Source organism: Calypte anna, chromosome 2 (genome assembly GCF_003957555.1).
Source record: "Calypte anna isolate BGI_N300 chromosome 2, bCalAnn1_v1.p, whole genome shotgun sequence".
Taxonomy (NCBI): domain Eukaryota; kingdom Metazoa; phylum Chordata; class Aves; order Apodiformes; family Trochilidae; genus Calypte; species Calypte anna.
In genome coordinates, this window is record NC_044245.1 from 8,491,147 (window position 1) to 8,511,960 (window position 20,814).

A 20,814-nucleotide genomic window follows, 5' to 3' on the forward strand; every position below is an offset into this window, starting at 1 on the left:
TCTAGAGAGGATCTGCAGCAGGGATGAGGCTTAAAAGCAGAGCACTCAGTTCTCCCCATGACATTGGCTGTGCCAGTGCAGGGCTCCATCCCAGCAGCTCACGTGTCCTGGTGCAATGTGACTCGGTTTCCCCAGGACTGATGAGGGGTTATCCCGTGGGACAGGCTGCTGTCTGCTCTCTTGACATTACACAATTATTTTGCCAGCTTTGCTGGTCATCCTGGGTTTGGGAGGCTTATTTATCTGAAATGGTTGAGAGCAATCTAGGATTTCAATTTCCTTTATTCCCTTAATCTTAAGGATTGAGAATGATAATTCCCCTAATGCTGGTTTTCATCAGACTGAGACTCATTCAGTTGTCTTTCACATCTGTTTGTCTGAAACTACAGGACTTGAGAAGTTACCTTTTCCTCTCAATCTGTGCCTTTAAATGACAGGAGATGTCCTGAGAGTCCTCATCCCACTTTCTACTGTTCTGTAACTTACAGCTGACTTGTTGCATGTGAATTTCATAACTTTTTTTTCCTACTTTTCATTTGCCAGCTGTGAAACTGATAAAAAATTAAAATTTCACTTCAAATATTTTTTTAAAGCTGGATTTGAATTCCTGTTCCTTCTCATATTTTGTCACATGGTTCTGCTTTCCATAATTTCTGGCAAATAATGAAAATTCTCCTCAAAAGTGTGTGAGTCCTTCTGTTATCTTATAAACCAGTCTCTCATCTCTGGTAGCATGCACTTAGTCCCACCAGAGAAGCTGTACAGTCAGAAATTCCTGAGCACTGATGCTAATGCAAATCTGTGTTCCCTTACCAGGATGTAATTCCTCCAGTTTCTTTGCAGGGTTGGCACTCCAGCTTCCTCCTGCTAGAAGTAAAATTGTCCCAGACTTCTTTATCCCAGACTTCTGTTCCTTATCATGGCAAACGATACCTCCACTCTTGCTCTCCTGATGGTGCCAAGTGCTCTCTTGGCTGCTCAGGCTGCCTCTGCTTGGTGAGCTGGGGATTTGGGGTCCTTATATGATACCAGTGATAGACTCAGGATCTTTCTGCTGAGTTTCAACTCTCAGTTCCAGGCTCAGCATCACAGTAGTATCTGTTTCCAGACACCCTGTGCCTTCTTGGACTTGATGATCTCAAAGGTCCCTTCCAACCCAGACGATTCTATTTTTTTTTCTATTTTTTTTGTTCTCTGATGGAAAAACCTTGGGAAAGGTTGGCCAGGTATCATGTCTGAAAATGCAAACTGCACTGGGGCCTTAGTATGTAATTGCACTATTCTCTTAAATTCAGTCCCAGTGTTTTGGGGTTTTTTTCACCCTAAACCAGAGGCCAGCAGGCAGAGCTGCCAGGCTAAGCAAACCCCTGTGTTGGATGTTCCCAGTGAGAGGGAACAGTGACTGTGAGGGTTCCCAGTGACTGTAAGGGACATGAGCTCCCTGTCACTGCTTTCTCTAAGAGCACATCTACTGACTGGATTGAAGAAAGATGTGTACAGAGAAGCCAGGAAACTTGGCACTGTAAGTAGATCATTGGTCTTGGGTTTCCTAATTTCACCCATTCTGCTCATCAGATTTTTAAAAGTTTCTGCCTGGTCTCCCCCATTTTTCTGCGCTGACTGCAGAGCACTAAGGCTGCTCTGTTATTTCTAGTAATCATTGCTTCTTGTCATCAGTCACTTTTGTACATGTGAGTTGATATCTGTGGCTACACTCAGAGACACACAGTGTATTTTATCAACCAGACAAATACTTGGAAGCTGAAAGAGAGGGAGGAGCTGGCAAAGTGAACTCTGCTGTTGAAGAAATCCATTACATAATGGGGTAAATAGCTTTATGCCCAAAAGTTACAGTTTTCAGCATCATTTACACTGAGCAGCAGCCCCAAAGAAAGGCAGATATAAAAAATGATATGCAGTGAGGACCTTTATCAGCTGTGGTGGCAGCTATAAATCAGGCTGCAAATTCTCATCAGCTCACTGGACAGAATTCATTACAGTCAGAGGTTGCTGCATTGCTTTTTGTCTGTGATTGAGGTATGTCCTATTTAAATGAATGCTCTTGCACTGGAACAAATCACACATTTCAAAACCAAAGTCCAAGAATATTATTCTTTGATTCTCTTCAGGACTAAGTTGATATGACTTACAGAACTGCTAAAATTGAGTGTTTTGCTTGGAATATAATGCAGATCAATTTGTTCTTCTCTTAAGCAGACCAATTTTCTGTTCATTAATTCCAATGCTGTGTTGATGGCTTGTATTGAATATAATAGCAAGATTTACAGCCCTAACAAATCAGCACTGCTTCATTTATTCATCCTTATTCATACCAAAAGAACATGCAGCAGATTAGCCCCTGATTTTAAACTTGTTACACTTTACCAAATAATGGCAAAGTCTTTCATCTCCTACTTCCAGCTATAGAGCAACTTCTATGATCATCTCAAAGTTTCCCAGTTTCTTAAAGCATTATGGGTTTTTTGTGCACCTAGGGAGTAATAAAAACTTAGTAGCAATGTCATTATGGGCAGTAATATAACTTCCACCAGTTTGTGCATTGCTCAAGAAACAGCTACCAAGTATTAACAGCCTTAAAGACTCATTAGATTAATGAACTACTTTACCTGGGTACTGAACTTTGAGCCAAATTTCATCACTCGTTTTTTTCCTGTCGTTAGGAAATATCCTGAGTGGCTTACTATTATCCAAAGGCTTTGCTGGCACATTTAAAATGTGATTTTTCTGTCTCATACTCAGTATGTAACTGGAAAACTTTCTATGTTGTTGACATAGGGTGATTATTAAAGCAGTAATCTTCAAAATGTTTGATAATTAGGTAATATTCTGTCTGGCAGCTTGGTTATTCTTTTTATTTCTGGAATACCTGAAAATACAAATTTGGACTGTGCACTTTAATCACATAAAAATGGTGCTTCAGCCTCAAGAGCCTCAGGGTATAAATGTGCAAGGCACGTGGAGAACATCAACATCGTTCATTTTAGCACTTTCTGAGTTGTTCACATAAAAGCTTTTTCTTCCATGTCTGGATACAGAAGCTAAGAGTTGAAGTTGTAAACAAGTCAGTGCTGGGTCAGAGCCCAGATATCAACTCTTCTGTGTCTGGCCTGGGAAAGGAGCAAATGCTTAGCAAAGATGTTAAAAAGGAGGTGAATTTCTCAAGGTGATAATTCAGGATATCCTTCTAGTTCTTCACAATCACAGGTTCAAGGGCTCTCTGTAATTTGTCTCCCCTCAAGATACATAATCTGCTATGGATTTTTCTTCTATTTTCCCAGTTCTTGGTTGGACCCAAATGCAATCCTGGCTCCTGCTCTGCTCTGGGACTGTGACTTCACAGCTTGCTTACTCTTGACATGAAGAAAAAATGCCTTTATTTGTGTTGAACTCTGTTACTGGCTAGTGTCATTTAGTGCCTCCCAATATTGATTTTGGAAAAGACAGGGAGCAGGAATTCATTATTTCTCTTTTACATGCTGCTTTTGACTTTTTTTTTTACTTCAGTCCTAGTTCCTTTTAATCAGTTCTTTCAGTTCTTTTCCAAGTTGAAGAATCTTTGCTGAGTCAGATTTTTTTTTTTTTTGGTACAGTACTGAAAGTGTTGTTAAAATGTAATCCATAATTAAAAGGGAGATGTTTTGAGATCTTTGCCTATGAGTCTGAAGGGATGCTTCTGTGATTTGGGCACTGAGAATCATCAGTCTCTAAAAGCTTGTTTGGAGAGGATTATCTGTACTGCAGCAACAGTTTGGTTTCAAATAATCTGATTCATCCCCATCTCAGAAAAGGTTGTGGGGGTTTTTTTCCCTCTGTGCTTACATGTAAAACTGTGATATGTAGAAGTTGAATGTTTTATTGATGATTAGTGGATATGGAAGCTTTTTGCCTGCACTCTCGGAGCACTGTACAAAGATGTCTAATGACTGAGATTAGGATTGTCATCACTAGTTTAGATATTTAAAAAGATACGGGTAAGAAGAGAGTATTCTAGGTCTGCACACCAAAATTTTGGAAGAACTGGGTCTCTGGATGTACCTTTGTCTTCAGCAGATTGCCCTGATCAGGGCAGAGTGAATCTGTTTGTGGACACAACAAGTTGGGTCCATGCTTTTATGAATCCAGTAGAATCCAAACTTACCTTTGACTCACCCTAGGACAACCCATGGGTAATGTTTAACCATTCACATGTCCCTCAGACTTGTGGGGTGCCCCATGGGGTAGCTACAGTGAGGGGAAACAGTGAGGAGGTGTTTCCCTGAATAAAACTGGAGGCAAATGTTTGGTAGGACCCATCAGATCTCAATTTTAGCCAGGTGGCAAAAAAAGTGTAACCTTCCCCTGTGCCAAGAAGAGATCCTGAAGCTTTTAACAGCAATATGCTTGGCATTCATGCCTTATGTTTTATGCTTTTTCTGTAGGACAGTGCACAAAAGCACTGATTAGACAAGAACTTCAGTTTATGACATCTGACAAGATCACAACCTTTCACTGTTGTAATGTTTTTTTCATCCTGAACCTGCCACCCAACCCTCATTTGAAATCTTTTTCATACATCTACCCCAGCCCTTGTGTCAAGTAGTCCTAAGCTTTGACTTGAAAACTGTCTCCCATCTGTGTGGCCTGTGGGGAATTCTTGTCCTTGTCCAGATGTCCTGAATGCTGGGGTAATCCCAAAGTGCAATAGGAACAAACTGACTTATCTTGCTGCATGTGAAGGTGGCAATTTCTTTGCATGCATCTCCTTTTGGTATTAATTTCCAGGACAAATGGCAGAGCTGGAAGGTCTGCACAGCGTTACGTTTAAGAATCTGCTTTGTTAGAGGGTGATTTACCTTTAGCTTTCAGAGACTTTCTAGGCATTTGGTTTATCAAATTGCTACAGAGACTGAGGCTCTTGGAACTCTTAAAGCTTAAGGGATGCTTTTCAACCTTTTTCTTTTCTACACTATCTCTATAACAAGCTGTGTATGTGCATACAAAACAGGTCACCCACCTTCTGCAGTCAGTTCTGGGAAAGTGTGGCAAAAAAACCCCAAGCACTATTCATGTTTAATGACTACCCTGGAAGCCACTTTAACATCACAGCAATGGCTACATTAAAAGAAAAAATTACATATATATGTGTGTGTGTGTTTTCTTTAGAGAGAAGTTCCCAACAGTACTTCTTGTTCAAGCCCCTAATTAGGTTCTCCACAAAGAGACAATTGCAGAGCCCCTTAATGTTCTTTTCTTTTTCTCCTTGCAGATAATGAATTCATTTATAGAAACCAGAATGGCACAGTGATTCTGAGGAATGTTGAAACTAACAGTTCAACAATATTAATAGAAAACAAAAAAATCGTAAGTATTTTTTATAATAAGTAGCAGAATTTCACAGTTCTCTTGCAGTTGGATCAGCAAAGCAGAAAATGACTTGGGTTTCAACTTCCATGTATTGTCAAGAAGCAATAAACCAGTAATACTATGGGCTATGCAGTGGCTGATAATGTGAAATTGAGCTCCAGCTTTTGTTGTTATTCTGCAAGCTCAGTTTCTTTCATACTACAGGGAGGAATCATATAGATGTTTGAAGCTAGTCTTGCATATCATATATAATTGAAAGATGCATAATCTTCATTTTTGCAGGCTTAACAGAAAAGACAATTGATACAATTTCTGTCTGTTGGTAGTATTACTTTTTTTTTTTACGTTGTGGATTTGCAGATTTTTCTTGTCAGATGGTTAAAATGTAATTTCAGTGGTGTTAATGAATATTGTTGATGAATATTGTGAATGGAGTTGCATATGAGAGAAACCCTACAAAATTATCAGGGAAAGAAGTTAGTAGGTAAATGAAAATAAATGAGAAGAAAATAAATTGCAGGTGATACAGAGTATAATGAAAATGTTTTCTAGCATTGTTTTTTATATCAGATGAAGTCATCATTCTGGCAGAAGTTAAGACATAAAAAGTCAGGGTGTTTTCAGTATGTCCTGTAAGAAGTTAATTTCCAAAGTAACATATACCTATCTTTGCTCCAACAATGAGATATGAATCCCTCCATCCTGTTAAAATACTTACTTATGCTGTACCTAAGATTCTGATTAACTTGAGGTGGTCTTGTTTTGCTGTATCATTGCAAAACTAGAAAAGCAGGGGATGGCTCATGTAGACTTACCTTAATGACCCAAGACCTACAGAAAACAGCTTTAGAAACTCAAAAACTAAAATCTACAAGAAAACTGTAAACCCACATTCCATGCTGATTTTATTTTGCAGTATGTGCTTGTGACCTATAAAAAAGCTCAAGTACAGTATTAATTCTTTTTTAATGGGACAAGGAATTTATCACTGAATTATTATTGCAGGCCCCAACCTTAAACTTCACACGCTGCCATCTGACCTTCAGTCTTTGCTGCATCACATCAGCAATCCTCTTTACCTGAGTATAACCCTTTCTTTACAGTTCTCCTAAGGATAGAGGATTGAGTTGGGTTCTTTCAATGTCAAGGTCTGCTGAAGTCAAACTGCTTCCATTTGGCCTCTGTTTATTACCCTGGTTTTTAATTTTTGACATTTGTAAGAAGACTACAGTGTCACAAGATAGTCCCACCTTTTCAGCAATGACCTGATCTGCCTTTGCTCCTCTTCCCTCTTGGCAAATAAATCTGAAAAAAATCACTTCCACATTAATGCAGAAAGTCCTGACACAAGAGCCACTGTTACACCTCACCCAGGGACATTGCCTTGTTAGAAAAACATGGACTAGATGGTCTCTTCCAACCCAAACCATTTTGTGATCAGTCCCTTCTGCCTTTCTCCATCCCCTGAGATCCCCACTTACCACCTCCAGCCTTGCTAACCTGCTGGTGGGATGCTCTGCATTTCCCTGCAGCCCTTCCAGTTTGTTGCTGGGGAAGCTCCCGAGGACTTGCAGATAATTTTTTGGGTGGGAGAATGAGATGTAAATGGCAATGGATGAGCAATGTGTTAGTGGCACCTCTCTTTGACCAGCAATGTACTGTATACATAAACATGGAAAGGAGAAGGGATGTCTGCACTGTACAAATCATAAATGGAGCAGGGAAAAGGTAATTCTGTCAAGTTGGAGATATTTTGGCATCTCTTCTTGGAAAGGTTTGGGGTGTATCTGTAGCTGTGTCACCACAGCATCCCAGTGAGGTTTTTTTTTTTAACTGGGAAAAATGGGATAGTTTTCCTCAGTATTGCCTTTTTCGAGGCAGATAGTGTTGTCTCCTTATAATAGTTTGTTCCAGTAAGTATATACAGATTGCTATCTCCAGCACTTTAGCCAGTGGTTGGAGGGAATGAGAGGGAATTAATAAATTAACATTTATCAGGGGTTTCTGCTGTCTGCTGCCCACAGTTGCTCCACTACCAATTGTGCAGTAGGTACGTAAGGAAAATTCTGGGGTTTTGAGGTAGCTGCCTGATCTGAGTCCCAGTGCAGTTATCCTTTCTCTTATGGGAGCATGTATGTGCCAATATAACATTTCTGCCTTTTTTAAAAAAGATGCAATGTATTCTTCTCAAGATACTGGCAGTAATCTTCATTGTTAGAAAGATGATCATGACAATTAGTTCAAGATATTACTGTAATGAAAACTGAAATACATTTATTTCCATGTCTGATTTGTTTTCCAGGTCTCCCTAAAGGCCATTCGCTATGAAGTGTCCCCGGACCGGGAATATGCACTTTTTGCTTATAATGTGGAACCAGTAAGTAAAGAGATTCAATTTCAAACTATACAGCCAGTGGTGGGGTTTTGTTTCTGTTTTGGTTTGGTTTGGTTTTGTTTTCCTGTTCTATGCCAATAAGAATCTATTCCTAATTAATTGCATCCTATGAAGCAAAGAAAGAAAAACCCCTCACTTGGATGTTCTGAGTATGTCATGCTGCCATCTAGTAGAAGAGAAAGGTATAAATTAGACAGTACAGGAAACACTGTCATTGCCAGGATTTTATAGTCTTTGGAAGGGGGACTGTAAGGACATGTCTTTGCTACAAGGATTTCTATTCCTCTTCTGTGTCGTTTTTTTTCCATCATGCCTTTTTCAGTCACACCATAAATTTCTTTGCAAGAACAAAGAGCAACTGTCAGTGTCTCCCACAACTGAAATAATGCATTAATTATGGTGTCACTGTTCCCAGTGCTGCAGTTAGGGTTGAGCTATCACTTTCATTAAAAATCCTTTTCTTCTGAGGGTTAGGTATAAATCATTCATAAGAATTCACCATTGGGTTACAACTGGGTTTTAGATTGGGGTGAATTTTCAACCAAACTTCAAAAGAAAAAGGTGTAGTGAGTCATTTTAAAATTATTACTAATGAATCAGACAAATGAGAAGAGGTTTTGAGGCATGAATAATATTGATTTTCTGTTGAAATTCTCCTTCTATAAGACCTGAAGTGTTTGAATGATAGCTATGCTGTAGTACTTGAATAAACTGTAAGCCCCATACATTCTGTTTCCATAATCTAGAACTGCATCTTTTCCACAAAATGAAAATAATTCATTCACCAGCACCAGTAATTCTTCTTCCAAAAAATAAATCAAGTTTCATTTGCTAACCAAGGAAGTTTGGTCCTTTAGATAGTAGAGGTTGTGGCTCTGTTGCTCATCTGATTTCTTTGCTGTTGTCTTTACAATTATTCCTGACTCACAGTGGTTTATACGTCAGGAGAACCATGTCTGGTGTTAGAAAAAGTTCCAATAAAACTGTATCAGAAACTTTGGGGGTAAATCATGTGGACTTGTTGCTGGGAAATCATTGTTGGTACAACTTCACTTACCCAAAGCTTAGGAGAGCTCTAGACAGAGATGGATGTGTAAGTGTTAAGTTAAATCAAACCATAGGAAAGGCAGCCTTATGGGTGCTTGGCAAGTAAAGCCTTTCCCTGAAAGCCCCCCCTGCCTTGTCTGCCTGAAGTGTTTTGGGAAATTCAGTTCTTTTAGTGGAGCTTGGCCTTTGGCTGTGGCAGCCCTGTGCTGACACTGCTCAGATCCATCGTGCCAGTGAGGAGGGCCCTGAGCAGCAAGGGCTTCCTCAGTTCCTCTGAGAATAAGAGAAAAACTCCTATAACAAGAAAAATTATAATGAGAGAAGAAACTCCATTCCTAAAAAGTAGTGAGAAATTCCTTTTGCTGTTCTCAACCTTTACCCACCAAAAGGCCTGCACATTGAGAATATCTGCAAGAGGCAAAGTCAGAGAAGCTTTTGCAGCCCAGACTTTGTGTTCTGCCTGCAGAGAGATGCTTGATGCAGGCAATTGAGGAAGAGAAGGATGAGAATGGACCCCCCATAGCTTCCTGCTGCATTTCAGTGCATGCAGATCTGTGAGGCTGGGGTGCAGGCAAAGCATGGGGGATTTGGTGCTGCAGATGCCTGGCTGGAGAAGGGAGCTGGGCACAGCCAGGTTGCTCCACTCTTCACACCATGTCTTCTTCCAGAAAGGAAAACTTGAGGTGACAAGCTGGAAACATGAGCTTTGGGAAGATTTTGGGATGTTTCTAGACATACATTCTGTGTGAGCCAGCACTGAAAATTATTCAAGTGTTCATATAGGAGAGTATGAAAGCAAGAGTTCCTGAAATAGTCTTATGAAAAAAACTAATCTAAACTACACTAAACACCAACCCCACTCCTTTACCTTTAACATTCATGGTTATAAAGGATACAGAGATTTTTTTTTAAGAACCATACTAATAGAGGGGTAGTAAAATTCATTCTTGAGTATTGCAACTTTAAGCCATGATGGGTGGCTCTTTCTTAAAGTTGTAGTAACTGTTAAATTTCTTATTCATCTTTCTTCTCACTTAGTATCCAGACTGTAGCTACAAATAATTGCATGTTAGTTAGCTTTCCACATTGTCTACATTTCAAACTGTATTCTTGGACAAAATTCAATTTTTTTCTGCAACACAAGAAATGGAATTAGCAAAGCCTTGGGCAGTTGTCCTTGTTGCAAAGTCAGAAGGAAATTTCTTGGCAAAGGACATTTTAAAAAAATTCTACAAGCACATAGAAAAAAATTCTTGAAATGATTGTGTACTTAACACAACGTATTGCTTTTTTTTTCCTTTTAAAAGTGAGTTGTGCTGTCTTTGACCATTTTTTTGGTATGGATGGGTTTTTTTAATACAATACAGATGTGCTGCATATACATATGTGTATAATATATTATATATTGCATGAATTAATCTGATTTTTAATATGCATGGCTTCAGCCTCTTTTTAATACTGGCTAGGAAGGCACATCAGAATAGAAAAGCATTGTGTGTCACTTCAATTGAGTGAAATATTTTTTAGAAAAATGCTACAAAAGCAAATGCTACATTTCCTGAGAATGAAAATTTCCTTCTAAGGTTTTTGTATTTATTTGCATGGAATTGTTTGTGCTCAGTGTTTGGTCTGGGTAGCAGTGGTGACACCCACATTAGATTAGCATGGCCCTGAACTGACAGATGCCTGTTTTGCAAAGATACTGAAGCAACTAATGTGTGTTTTCCTGTTGTATCACTTCATTATCTTAGAGGAGGATGAGTTAAAGCCTGTTCCTTAAAATATATTTCTCCCAGGAAGCTTGACAGGTGGTTGTGAGACTGGTGTGGGTACATCGTGGCTATCTGGGCTGTCAGGTTTAATTCTAAATGGTTTTTCTTGAAGTGGTTATATTTACAGAGGTTTAATCTTTCAGGCAGCAATATTCTGGGTAAGCCTTCTGCTAATAGGGAGCTTTTCTAACCTTGAAGACAGAAGATTTGATCTTCTTCTGGAAAGGTCATAGGGAAGGCGCCAGGCTTCTGTGTCTGAAGCACTCCTGCAATTGTTCTGTTGTTTGGTTTATTTGGTTTTACAGTACAGCAAGGTCCAACCTGAGACTGAAACCACCAGATGAAGTTTTGGGAAAGGTCTGGGAAATAAATACACCCATAGAGAAATTTGATTTTAAAGTATCCTTCCACAAGGCAGTGTGTGGGACTCTGGCTCTAGGGCTCAGTAAACCTGAAACACAGAAGCAAATTGGGATTTAGCCACAGTTTCTCAGCAGAAAGGGTGTAGAGGGTCAAGGCTGTCTCTGGGGGTGTCAGGTCAAAGCCAGCCTGGCCCTGGGCATGGCTTCACCAGTATTGCTGGAGAGCTCCATGCTTCCTGCTCCACTTCCCAGAGGAACACAGAGGTCTCTGGTGATTGGGCTGGAATCATGTTTGTGGCTCTCCATGGTCTCAAAAAGGGATTTCCTTAATAGCCAAGTGCCACACTGCCTCTTCAGCTCAGTAGTGTTTCTGTGACTGGGGTAATGATAATGCTGAGCAACCAAACCCCATGGGCTTGTGGAGCTTTCTGTGGTCTTAGGAGTTAGCCAGTGGGATTTGTGTAATGGTGATAAAAGAAATAAAGGCAAATCAATAAGAAAAAAAAAAAAGTTATTTTCTTGTGTGACATGGTGAGGCATTGAATAGGTAATATGTATTTGCCCTTAGTATGGATAGCTGTTATTGTAATGCAAGAGGGGAAATACAAAGTGTTCAAGGTTCTTCTTAAAGCTGTTTGTTTCTCAGTTCCAATTTCACAGTCCATTACTGTGTTTAAGCTAGTTAAGAGCAATTACACAGAGGAAATTCTGGCTGATTAATGCCAAGCAAGCTGCTAAGTCTTCTGAACAACAATTAGGGCTCAGAGACTGCTATGGCCGATGCAATGGCTGCTATTACCTGTTTTGAGGTTAAAGGAATGCATTTTTATAAGGCTGAAAGCTGCAAAGAATTAATCATTGTCATAATTAGAGCAGGCCAAACTGATTTGGTTTAGTTTCTGTGGTGAGATGAGGATTGGTTTTTCATCCTGCCTCTTGCCGTAGATTGTCATGGGCATGGTGGGACCAAAGGGACATTAGAAGGACTCAGTCCAAATCCTGGACATGTTTAGATCATGAATGGAGCAAAAAAGCATTACATATGGAAAGCAGCATATTGTTATTTTTGTTGTTGCTACTATTTTTTACTACTTGTTCAAGTCTCATTGTTATGTGGAATGAACAGGATTTGTGGTTGTCGTTTCATTTACAACCTCCGACTGCTCTAATTAGTCATGTAAAAATTAAAATAATTTAACTCATTTGAAAAACACTAATGAGTATAAATATTTATGAATCCTCACAATGTCCTTTTCAGTTAGGTGAACTATTATTATAATAAATTTGCCTCTGAAAATTAGACACTGTCATAATTATCATCAGTAATGCTGCTAATATTGTAGGTAGGATATTTATTATTTAATTGAAATGTATACTGGTGCTACAAATAAGTTTCCATAAACCTGCTTTCTTTCTGTGACAATAAATATATTTCAAATTGACTTCTTTTCATTCCCACCCAGTGCTGTTTCTAGGGACTATGGAAATGTGTATTGATTATAATACATAGCGTAAGCACAGCTAAAATATTTGTACCATAAAATACTACTAGCTGGTTTCATGGTTTGTTTAGTTTTTCACGTTTGTTGTAAACCAGCAGAATATTTGAGTGGAGCATTTGGAGAAAAAAAGCTTTTGTTTCTAGTTTTCATATCATTTTTTTTCACATGAATGAAATTTTTAATATTTGTTGCTCATAAATCAGAACTCCTTCTCTATTGAAAAGCTGCACAATATAAGGGCGGGGTTGTCTATAGTCAAAGGCTACTGACTAAAGCATTTTCTAACATCATCAAGCCTAAAGCACTGAAACTTTATTTATGAGAATTAGTTACCTGCTATTAGGATAAATAACTGCAGTTTCACTTCCTACATAAAAAGGAAAAAAAACATTCCTGATAATCTGAAGTTTCTATTAGTTAAACTGTTTTTCTGTAACTAAATCTCTGCATGTGTGTACTTTTGAGTAAAATATCTCCTCTTGCCTCTAGGCACTGGAGCACTGCAGTCTTTCAATTCTTCTGCAACGGGCAGAAGTCAATTAATGAATCAGTGGAACCATGTAGACCAGCTACTTATTAAATCTGATTATAAGCTAAATATCGAATATTTGTCATTAAAATAACATTGCCAGTTGCTTCCCACTGGAATATATATTACTAATACAATACAGCTAATAATTCAGTGAAAAGCTCACAATTTCTGAAGATTGCCCTATTTTTATGTGTGCCTGTATGGGGTTTTAGTGGGGTGAACCTGGAGTTCCAGGGCTGAAAGTGTCAGGGGTAGTGCTCCTTTTCTCTCCTTCTTCTCACTTCTTCTTACTCTATTTTGAGTCATATCATTTCAACAGCCAATATCTGTAAATATCCTTGTTTATTAATGTGCTTTTTATCCTACTTGTAGTGGTAAGAACAGAAATGCTCCAGTTACATTTACATAACAAAAGGTAGGGCTTGTGTGTCCAGGAGTATTGTATTAACAAGAAGGTAATGAGAACATAGGAGAGGTGAATTTTCTGGGTGATTATTTACTTTGGATTTGAAGCTGAAGCTGCAGCTATTATTTAGAGGCAGTAATTCATTTTAAAAGGAGAGTGGTTTGTTTTTGTTTTTTTTTTAAACTAATCTAGTCTATTTAAATACCCTTCATGTAAGACTGACTATCTTTTCTCATCTCAAAACCACCATGAATAAATTCCCTGGTCTGCTGGCAACAAGATAGACAAAAGAGGATTTTCAAAAGCATCAAAGGAGGCTGATGCAAAACCCCTTCTTCACATCCCTTTGGTTTTGTGGCAGAGCTGGAGGTGTGCAGCTCACCCAGGACACCAGCACTTTGCAGTCACCTTGCATTAAATAAACCAAGGCTGCTAATAAGGAGAGGCTGAGCAACTGGAGGTTTTTCTACCAGTGGATGTCAGTTCAAGCAGAAGTAGGAGTATGTCCATCAGACATCCCCATGCACTGAATTGCTCTGTCAGGTGTTGATGTCAGTAATTGGTTCAGCCTAATTAATGTTTGATATCTGCAGTGGCACAAGCTGAGAGGGAAGTTTGCCACACAAGTCTAGAGGGATTTATAGGTTTTCAGAACTATTACAGCGTTGTGCAAACATTGTCTTCTCAGGTGGCCTGGGCTCTATGTTTGACATAAGAGCCCTTTCAATCACAATTTTTTTTCTGCTGTGCATGCTTATAGAATTAAAAATTCTGCTAAGGGTGGGTGGATTCCCAGTTCAATTGAGCAAGCATGTTACCAGGTTGTGGAAATATTTATTCTTACTGCTCAACAGTCATCACTCTCTCCAGTTTCTGTCACATTGGGTGTTTAGAATAGAAATTTTGGGATGGAGGGACAGGACTGTGGAGCAGTAATTGTTGACAAGCTTAATCCTAGACTTCACTTTTGAATGAGAAGCTACAGAAACTAATATCATGTTTGTAACTTTCAGGAGCAATTTTGGATTAACACGGGAAGAATGGAAGTCAAACTTTTTCTTTATTTTATTTGTTCTATAGGAACTTTGTGGTTCATTTCAAATACCTACTAAGGTCCAGCAGAAAATTTATTCCTTCATGCAGCCTTATTATTTGCTCCTAGCAGCAATCTTTCCCCTTTGACACAGCCCAGATTAGTTACAGAAAAAAATCCAGCTTAAAGACAGTAGAGTGGGGCTAGGGACTCAGATGCATGAACTGTAGGAACATTTTGCTAGTTGAGATCCTTGTACCATGAGGTAAGGTTTAAAATTAAGGGTCTGCCACTGTAACTGTGGGTAGAAGCAGGAAAAAAAATGGAATGAAGTTACATATTCCAAATCTGCAGATTGTGTCTTTATTTTCAATTCTTAATAGAAGCAAAATGATAAGCAGTGAATTTCAGGAAAGAGGAAGAGGGAGTGGAGCCTTCCTGTGCTTATTTTCCATAGAGAAAGGTGTTTACACCCCTCAAATGCAAGGAATGGGTGCTCACCCCAGAATCATGTGCTCAGCAGGTACTGTAAGTGTGGGATCCTTTCAATGTTTAAGGAACAGGTGGGGACCCTGGATTTATTGTAGGGAGTCACCACTACAGGTTTTTTCTGGAACAACCAATAAATCCACATTGGGACCCCAGTTTTTAAGGTCTGTTGCTCTGCATTACAGGGGGAGATATTTTCAGTAGGAAATGCTTACAAAATCATCATCTAGACACCTTCTTAAAACATGATGTGTTGTGTTTGCCTGAGCTGAGAGGGAAGGCTCTGCCCAGCAGCTCTTCTGTAGCCCTCAGTCCCCACATTCCAGTTCTGTTTAGTGCCTGTTCCCTCTAAAGCAATGGGCTCAGTAAAATTGCACCCAACATCAGGTTTTTTCTCTGTTCCAGGGAAAGTTCTTTAGTGTGATTATTTCTGCAAAATAGTAACTACCTGAAGTAGAGCACATAAAAAACTGGAGTATGCTGACTTCAGCTGCTGTGCCACCTCTGAGCTTTAACTATTTTGTATTAAAAACAAAGGATGAAACTATTGCTCTTCTTCTAATAACATAGATAAATTGAGCTAGGAATAAACATTAAGCCCCTTGATTTGAGCTGGGAAACATCAACACAAATTGCACATCCATGACTGAGTGCAAAATAAAATTTCAGACTAAGTTGGATGGCCTTGCTCATGTAGCAGAGGCAAACAAACTGTATCCTACAGTTATTTGCAGGCAGAGATATACATCAGTAAACTGAAAAGCTAATCCACTGTTCCAGGGAAGACTAGAGCAATATCAAAAGTCAGAAATAATTAGCCTGTCATGCAAGAGCACATTGGTATATTATGTATCAGTATCAGCTATCAGCAGTCTTCCTCTGTAAATATTTTCTTTAGCAAATGAGATTTTCATCAAGCAGAGAAGGGAAAATAAAAAGACTCAAGGCAGAACACTATGAGACAAGAACAACCGATTTTTCTTTGCTTGGATGATAGAAGATTTGTCATTCTCCTTCCTTTTCTAAGTGTATAGAAGATCTAACTCAAACAGACAGACTGGTAGAAATTAATTTTCTAACTAAATTCACAAAACATCTTAAAAATAGCCTGCAATGTATTTCTGAGTAAAGCATAGGTAAGGTAATTATAGAAGGTCTCCTAGGCAGTCAAAATCAGCCAGACAGTCAACATTAAAATCATTACAGTTTTCTTTCTTGCACTTCCATGGGAATTACTGAAACACAGGGCAACTTTTTGTGCTTTAAGAGGAATGAAGTAAGTGCAACTAGTGGGAAGTGTCCCTGCCCATGCAGGGCTTTGGAAATAAATGATCTTTAAGGTCCTTTCCAATCCAAACCATTCTATGAATCTATGATTTTATGATATAGAAAGTATTGAATGAAAATGGAATGTAATGAGGAAGTAGGTTCCTTGAAACATACAATAGCTTCAAAATGACATTAGAGGTGAGTTCCTGGTTGTAGCATAATATTGCTTCCTTTTTAGGGAAATCCCATTTTGTGCTGGGTTATGATAAGAATAGGTAGTTGTTTTATAATGGTAAAGAAAGAAATGTACTAAGAATAAGATGTAAAATAGTAAAACAGCAGTGCTTTAAAAGGCATTAGAAAGCAAAATCAGAAGGAATTTAATTCTGTTGTCTGGGCAGAAACAATGGAAGCAGCCCCAGCCTGCAGGAGTTTTAATCTGGCTCTTCTGATTTCTAGTCTCTTTTATTTATTTCATTACTTTTAATCTCTGGAATAGGAAAAAAAAATATTTAGTGCCCTCTTCTGGAAAACTAGATCATAATATGCAGAGGACCTCAATGAAATTCCTGTATTTAGAAGTCGTCTTCTACAAATGCTCTCCTCTTTAGCTGAGCTTCATGCCTAAATCCAAAGTCTGTGGCTCTGTGTTTACCCTTAACCAGTGCCTGTTATCTCTTCCACTGCCTGCAGAATTCTGTTTTTATCAGGGTTGTGTTAAAACCAATAATTTATGTTCTTCCTTGGGCAGCTAATGACCCAGATTTGAAAATGGAATCTTCTATTCTCTTTCTTTGTTTTGTTTTGGTTTTGTTTTTTTTTAATACTCTGCTCAAAAAAAGCTCTGTCTTGAAAAGGGAAATTAATCAGAAGGCTTTAGTGAGATCTTGAAAAGCATGAGCCCTCAGGTTTTTATGTGCAAAAGTGGAAGCAATGCTGTTGGTGGTGCTGTGAAGGGTTGTGCAGGAGGCAAGGAGCCGGGGATGCTCTGTGCTTCTTCCTGTCCTGCTTGCTCTCTCCCCACTTTCTGAAAAGATGTCCACCACCACCACAGTCCCTTTACCCCTTGGAAGATGATCACAGCATCATCGGGATGATAGATAAAGCTCCACTGTCTTGTATGTGTTTTCAGTTAGTTTTTCATTATGTCAGACAATAGAAATGTCACCTCCAGTGATTTAGATCTATGTGTACATCAAGATATGGCTCAGAGTCTTCTGATCTCCTATGGAACTAAAAAATCAATCTTTTACTGAACAGAGAGCACAGTTTTGGACCAAGGTCCCTGGTATATACCTGGATGCTTTCATTCTCCTTTCACATCCACTTCGGTGCTCTTAAACTTCTCTTCTCCAATGCTTTTCAAACATCTCATCTTTTTCAGAACAGATTCCTTTTTTGAGTCTTCTCTGAGTGTCCTGAGCCTATGACCATCATTTCAATGGCAGTGCTGATTTCTTTGTATTATTCATCCTCTCAACCGCTACAATAGAAGAAGCAAGTTTGATATATTAAGAGTAAATTTTAATAGAAAGAACAAATGCTGTGGTTCTGTAGTTGCTAGTTTCTGCTACTAAAGTGAATTATTTAAAAGTGAATAAGCTAATTATATATACAAAGCATTCAGCCCATTTTCATGGCTTCATTCTCATGTAATTGCTACAAAGCCATGCCATTTGGATTGTACACTTCACAAAAAAAAAAAAAAAAAGGCTTTTAGAATTTTTCCACATCCAGTCTGCCCAGCTCAAGAAATGTTTCATTTAAGGGAGGTATTATCTAATGTTTCATTAAAAGCATTGATTATTAAGCATTGATTTCTCATGCTGTCCTCAGCCCTCAGACTTCTAACTCCAAAGTCAATGAAGGTGAGTGTTAGTCCAGTGAATGTAGATGTGAACAGTGTAAATTCTGCATCTGCATCAGCTGCTCTGGGCTGCCTCTACAATCAGTGTCCTCCATGGTGTAAATCTGAGCCTAAAATAGACAGCAAAGACTGTTGGAGGAATCATATCCCAAACAAGCTTTTGACAGTACTGTCTGGGAAGAGAGTGTTGCTTCCTGAGGTTGCAGGTGCAAAAAGGGTGTATGCATGTAAAGAATTATGAGAGAGGTCAATGTCAAGGACATCCCTTGAGGCACACGGTTGCAATGAGGGTGGCTCCAAGCTGCAAACTGCAAGATTCTGGGAAAAAATTCTGGAGATAGAATATTTGTCTATAAATAAGCTAACTCTGGTTTTATTTCTGAATCAGCTTTGGACTCCTGTCCAAGCCAAAAAAGTGAACTGGATGGACTTTGAGTCTGACCCAAACTGGATATTATTATGACCATAGATATTACAAGAGAAGGGCAGCTGAATAATGCAAAGTTCTTTATTTATCTTGTACTTATATTCTTTAGATATAATATACAGTAAGTTAGAGTGGCAACATTAATTTTGCACTGGATAATTTAATTCTCATTTCCAAGTTTCGTGAACGGGGCCATAAAACAGGGAAGTGCAGTGCTTGGAGAATTTCCATCCAGTCTTACACTGTGCCTGCTGCAGAGTGGGAGGGGAACCAGGGAGTTTATGCCATGTGCCATGAATACCAATAAAAGTTTAAAGATCAACATCAAAAATGAGCTCAGTATTCATAATCTTCACTCATAATTCTTTACAGCTTGATTGGAGATTCTTCCCAGTAATCTGAGCAACACCAAGTGCTCAACGGCTGGTGCAAAAATCCTACCGAGTGTTTTGTAGCTGCCATTTTATTTACCAGTTAAAAATGGGACAGTTGTCCTTTAAGCCAGTGATTGCAAGTGTTTGCTGGTGCTGCTGGTGCCAGTGGAGCACTGTGAGGGACAGGTGGCTTGGGAGCAAAAGGAGCCTTTTGTAATTGCTTGGCAGGGACGAGCTGCGTTGGAGTGCAGCAGGAGTTGGCAGATTGGATTAACTCTCCTCTAGGGGTGAGATCTGGCACATGAGCTGTATGTTAATACCTGGAGCCTAAGTTGATTCTGGAGCTGCATTTGTAACAAAAAGAGCATCCACTTTACCACTGCCACGTCACAAAATCATAAATCCTCAAGCTGGCCTTAAAATTCTCTTTCGGCATCGTCAGCAGTATAAAGCTCTCAGAAGTGTAATTTGGAAACAAAGCTTTTAATAAAGAATTATTATGAAACAACTGAGATGGATAATCAGTTTGTGGAATGTGAAGTAACAGCATTATCTCACAACATTGCAGTCCATTTATTACCACAGAGGGTCTTGCCATCACATTTTATTTATGGTTATTTTGCAAACTAGAAATGACACTGTTTGCAAGGGAGGAATTCCTTGGCTTTGCTGGTTCAGAGACTTCTCGTTTGATGGCTGGAAAATCAGCTTTTGATCCCAACACTCCCTCTGTATGTTTGTGGGAGGGATTTTCATGACCCTAGCTCATGACCCTATCACAAACCACTTGAGCTTGAGTTAAAAATTATTTTAAAATGTGGGTCCCCCTGGCACGGATGTGCTTCCCCTCCCTGGTGTCATCTTGATGTGGGATTGTTGCTGCTTTGTGGAAACCTCTCCATTTTGGGTGACCAGGCATTCACAGAACTGCATGACTGGAAACCTGTTCTGATTGTCCCCTAAGTATGAAAAACAAAATTATAGAAAAAGGCTCCTTCAGGCTCACGTTGCAGTGATTTAAATTTCAATCTTGGAGATTAAATTGTTAAAAGATTTGAAAAGCAAAGGTACACAAAGATTTTTCATGAAGATCCACTACCTCTTGTGTTCTTCTACTGTCCATCCCTTATACATAGCATTTTAGTCCCTTATCCAAATCTATTGCTAAGATTTCTTCCTAGTTCTGTAGTAGCAGTAGAGCAGATCCTTGGATATCAGTAGAGCAGATCCTTATTCACACTGGTGTGACTGGGACGAGGCACTGACCCATTTGGTCTTTCTGAGACACTGAGCACTTCATGTTGCATCATTTCTCCCAGACACAGTTATGCTGCTGGGTCAGGATCCTTCCCCCTGCTTTTGAATTAAAATGCTTTCCTTCCATAACTCAGCTGTAACATTTGCATTCTCTAGGTATGCACTTTGCTCCCAAATGTTGGTTCTTCTGGAATACATACAAACTGATGGAGTGTTGATTAATCCAGAGATTCCTTACCACCTTATTCCTTTTTAAGCCTAAATCCCCCATCACTGCCTTTTCCTGAGCTCCCCAGGTTGTCCTGCAGTGGCCCAGCACTCTCAGCATCCACTTTCTGGCTGTGACCACACCACACGTGTGGCTGATCAGCTGAATAGGGTGAAGTGGGTAAGAGCATCCCAAATCAGATGTCTGATAACAGCTGTGGGTTATGTGGCTGCCAGCTGAAGCAATGCACAGGAAATGCTCCTTGATTGCATTTCATTATGTTTTTCCTAATTTATTGGAGGCACAAAGAGAAACAGGCAGTGGTCCTTGGAGGGCTGTAGGAGCAGGGTACATGGTGTGAGACTGCATTATGGGTATATTATTTGGGAAGTGAAGAAGTATAAAGGGGTAATTCGATGCAGAGACAAAAGAGAATTTGCTGTCTCAGAAGAAAACAAAATAGGTCAGTATCACGTTGAATTTTTAAGGTGAGAATGCTAGAAAGGCCTC

At 39.2% G+C, this 20,814-nt stretch overlaps 1 protein-coding gene across 2 annotated transcripts in view; it reads left to right on the forward strand.

Moving 5' to 3' along the window:
- DPP6 (dipeptidyl peptidase like 6) overlaps positions 1-20,814 on the forward strand; it is a 387,177-nt gene that overhangs the window by 248,886 nt on the left and 117,477 nt on the right. For both annotated transcript variants that reach the window (XM_030444556.1, XM_030444557.1), the window contains exons 4-5: positions 5,267-5,361; positions 7,667-7,741. In XM_030444556.1, the coding sequence (XP_030300416.1) occupies positions 5,267-5,361; positions 7,667-7,741 (170 nt within the window). The remainder of the gene's footprint in view (positions 1-5,266; positions 5,362-7,666; positions 7,742-20,814) is intronic.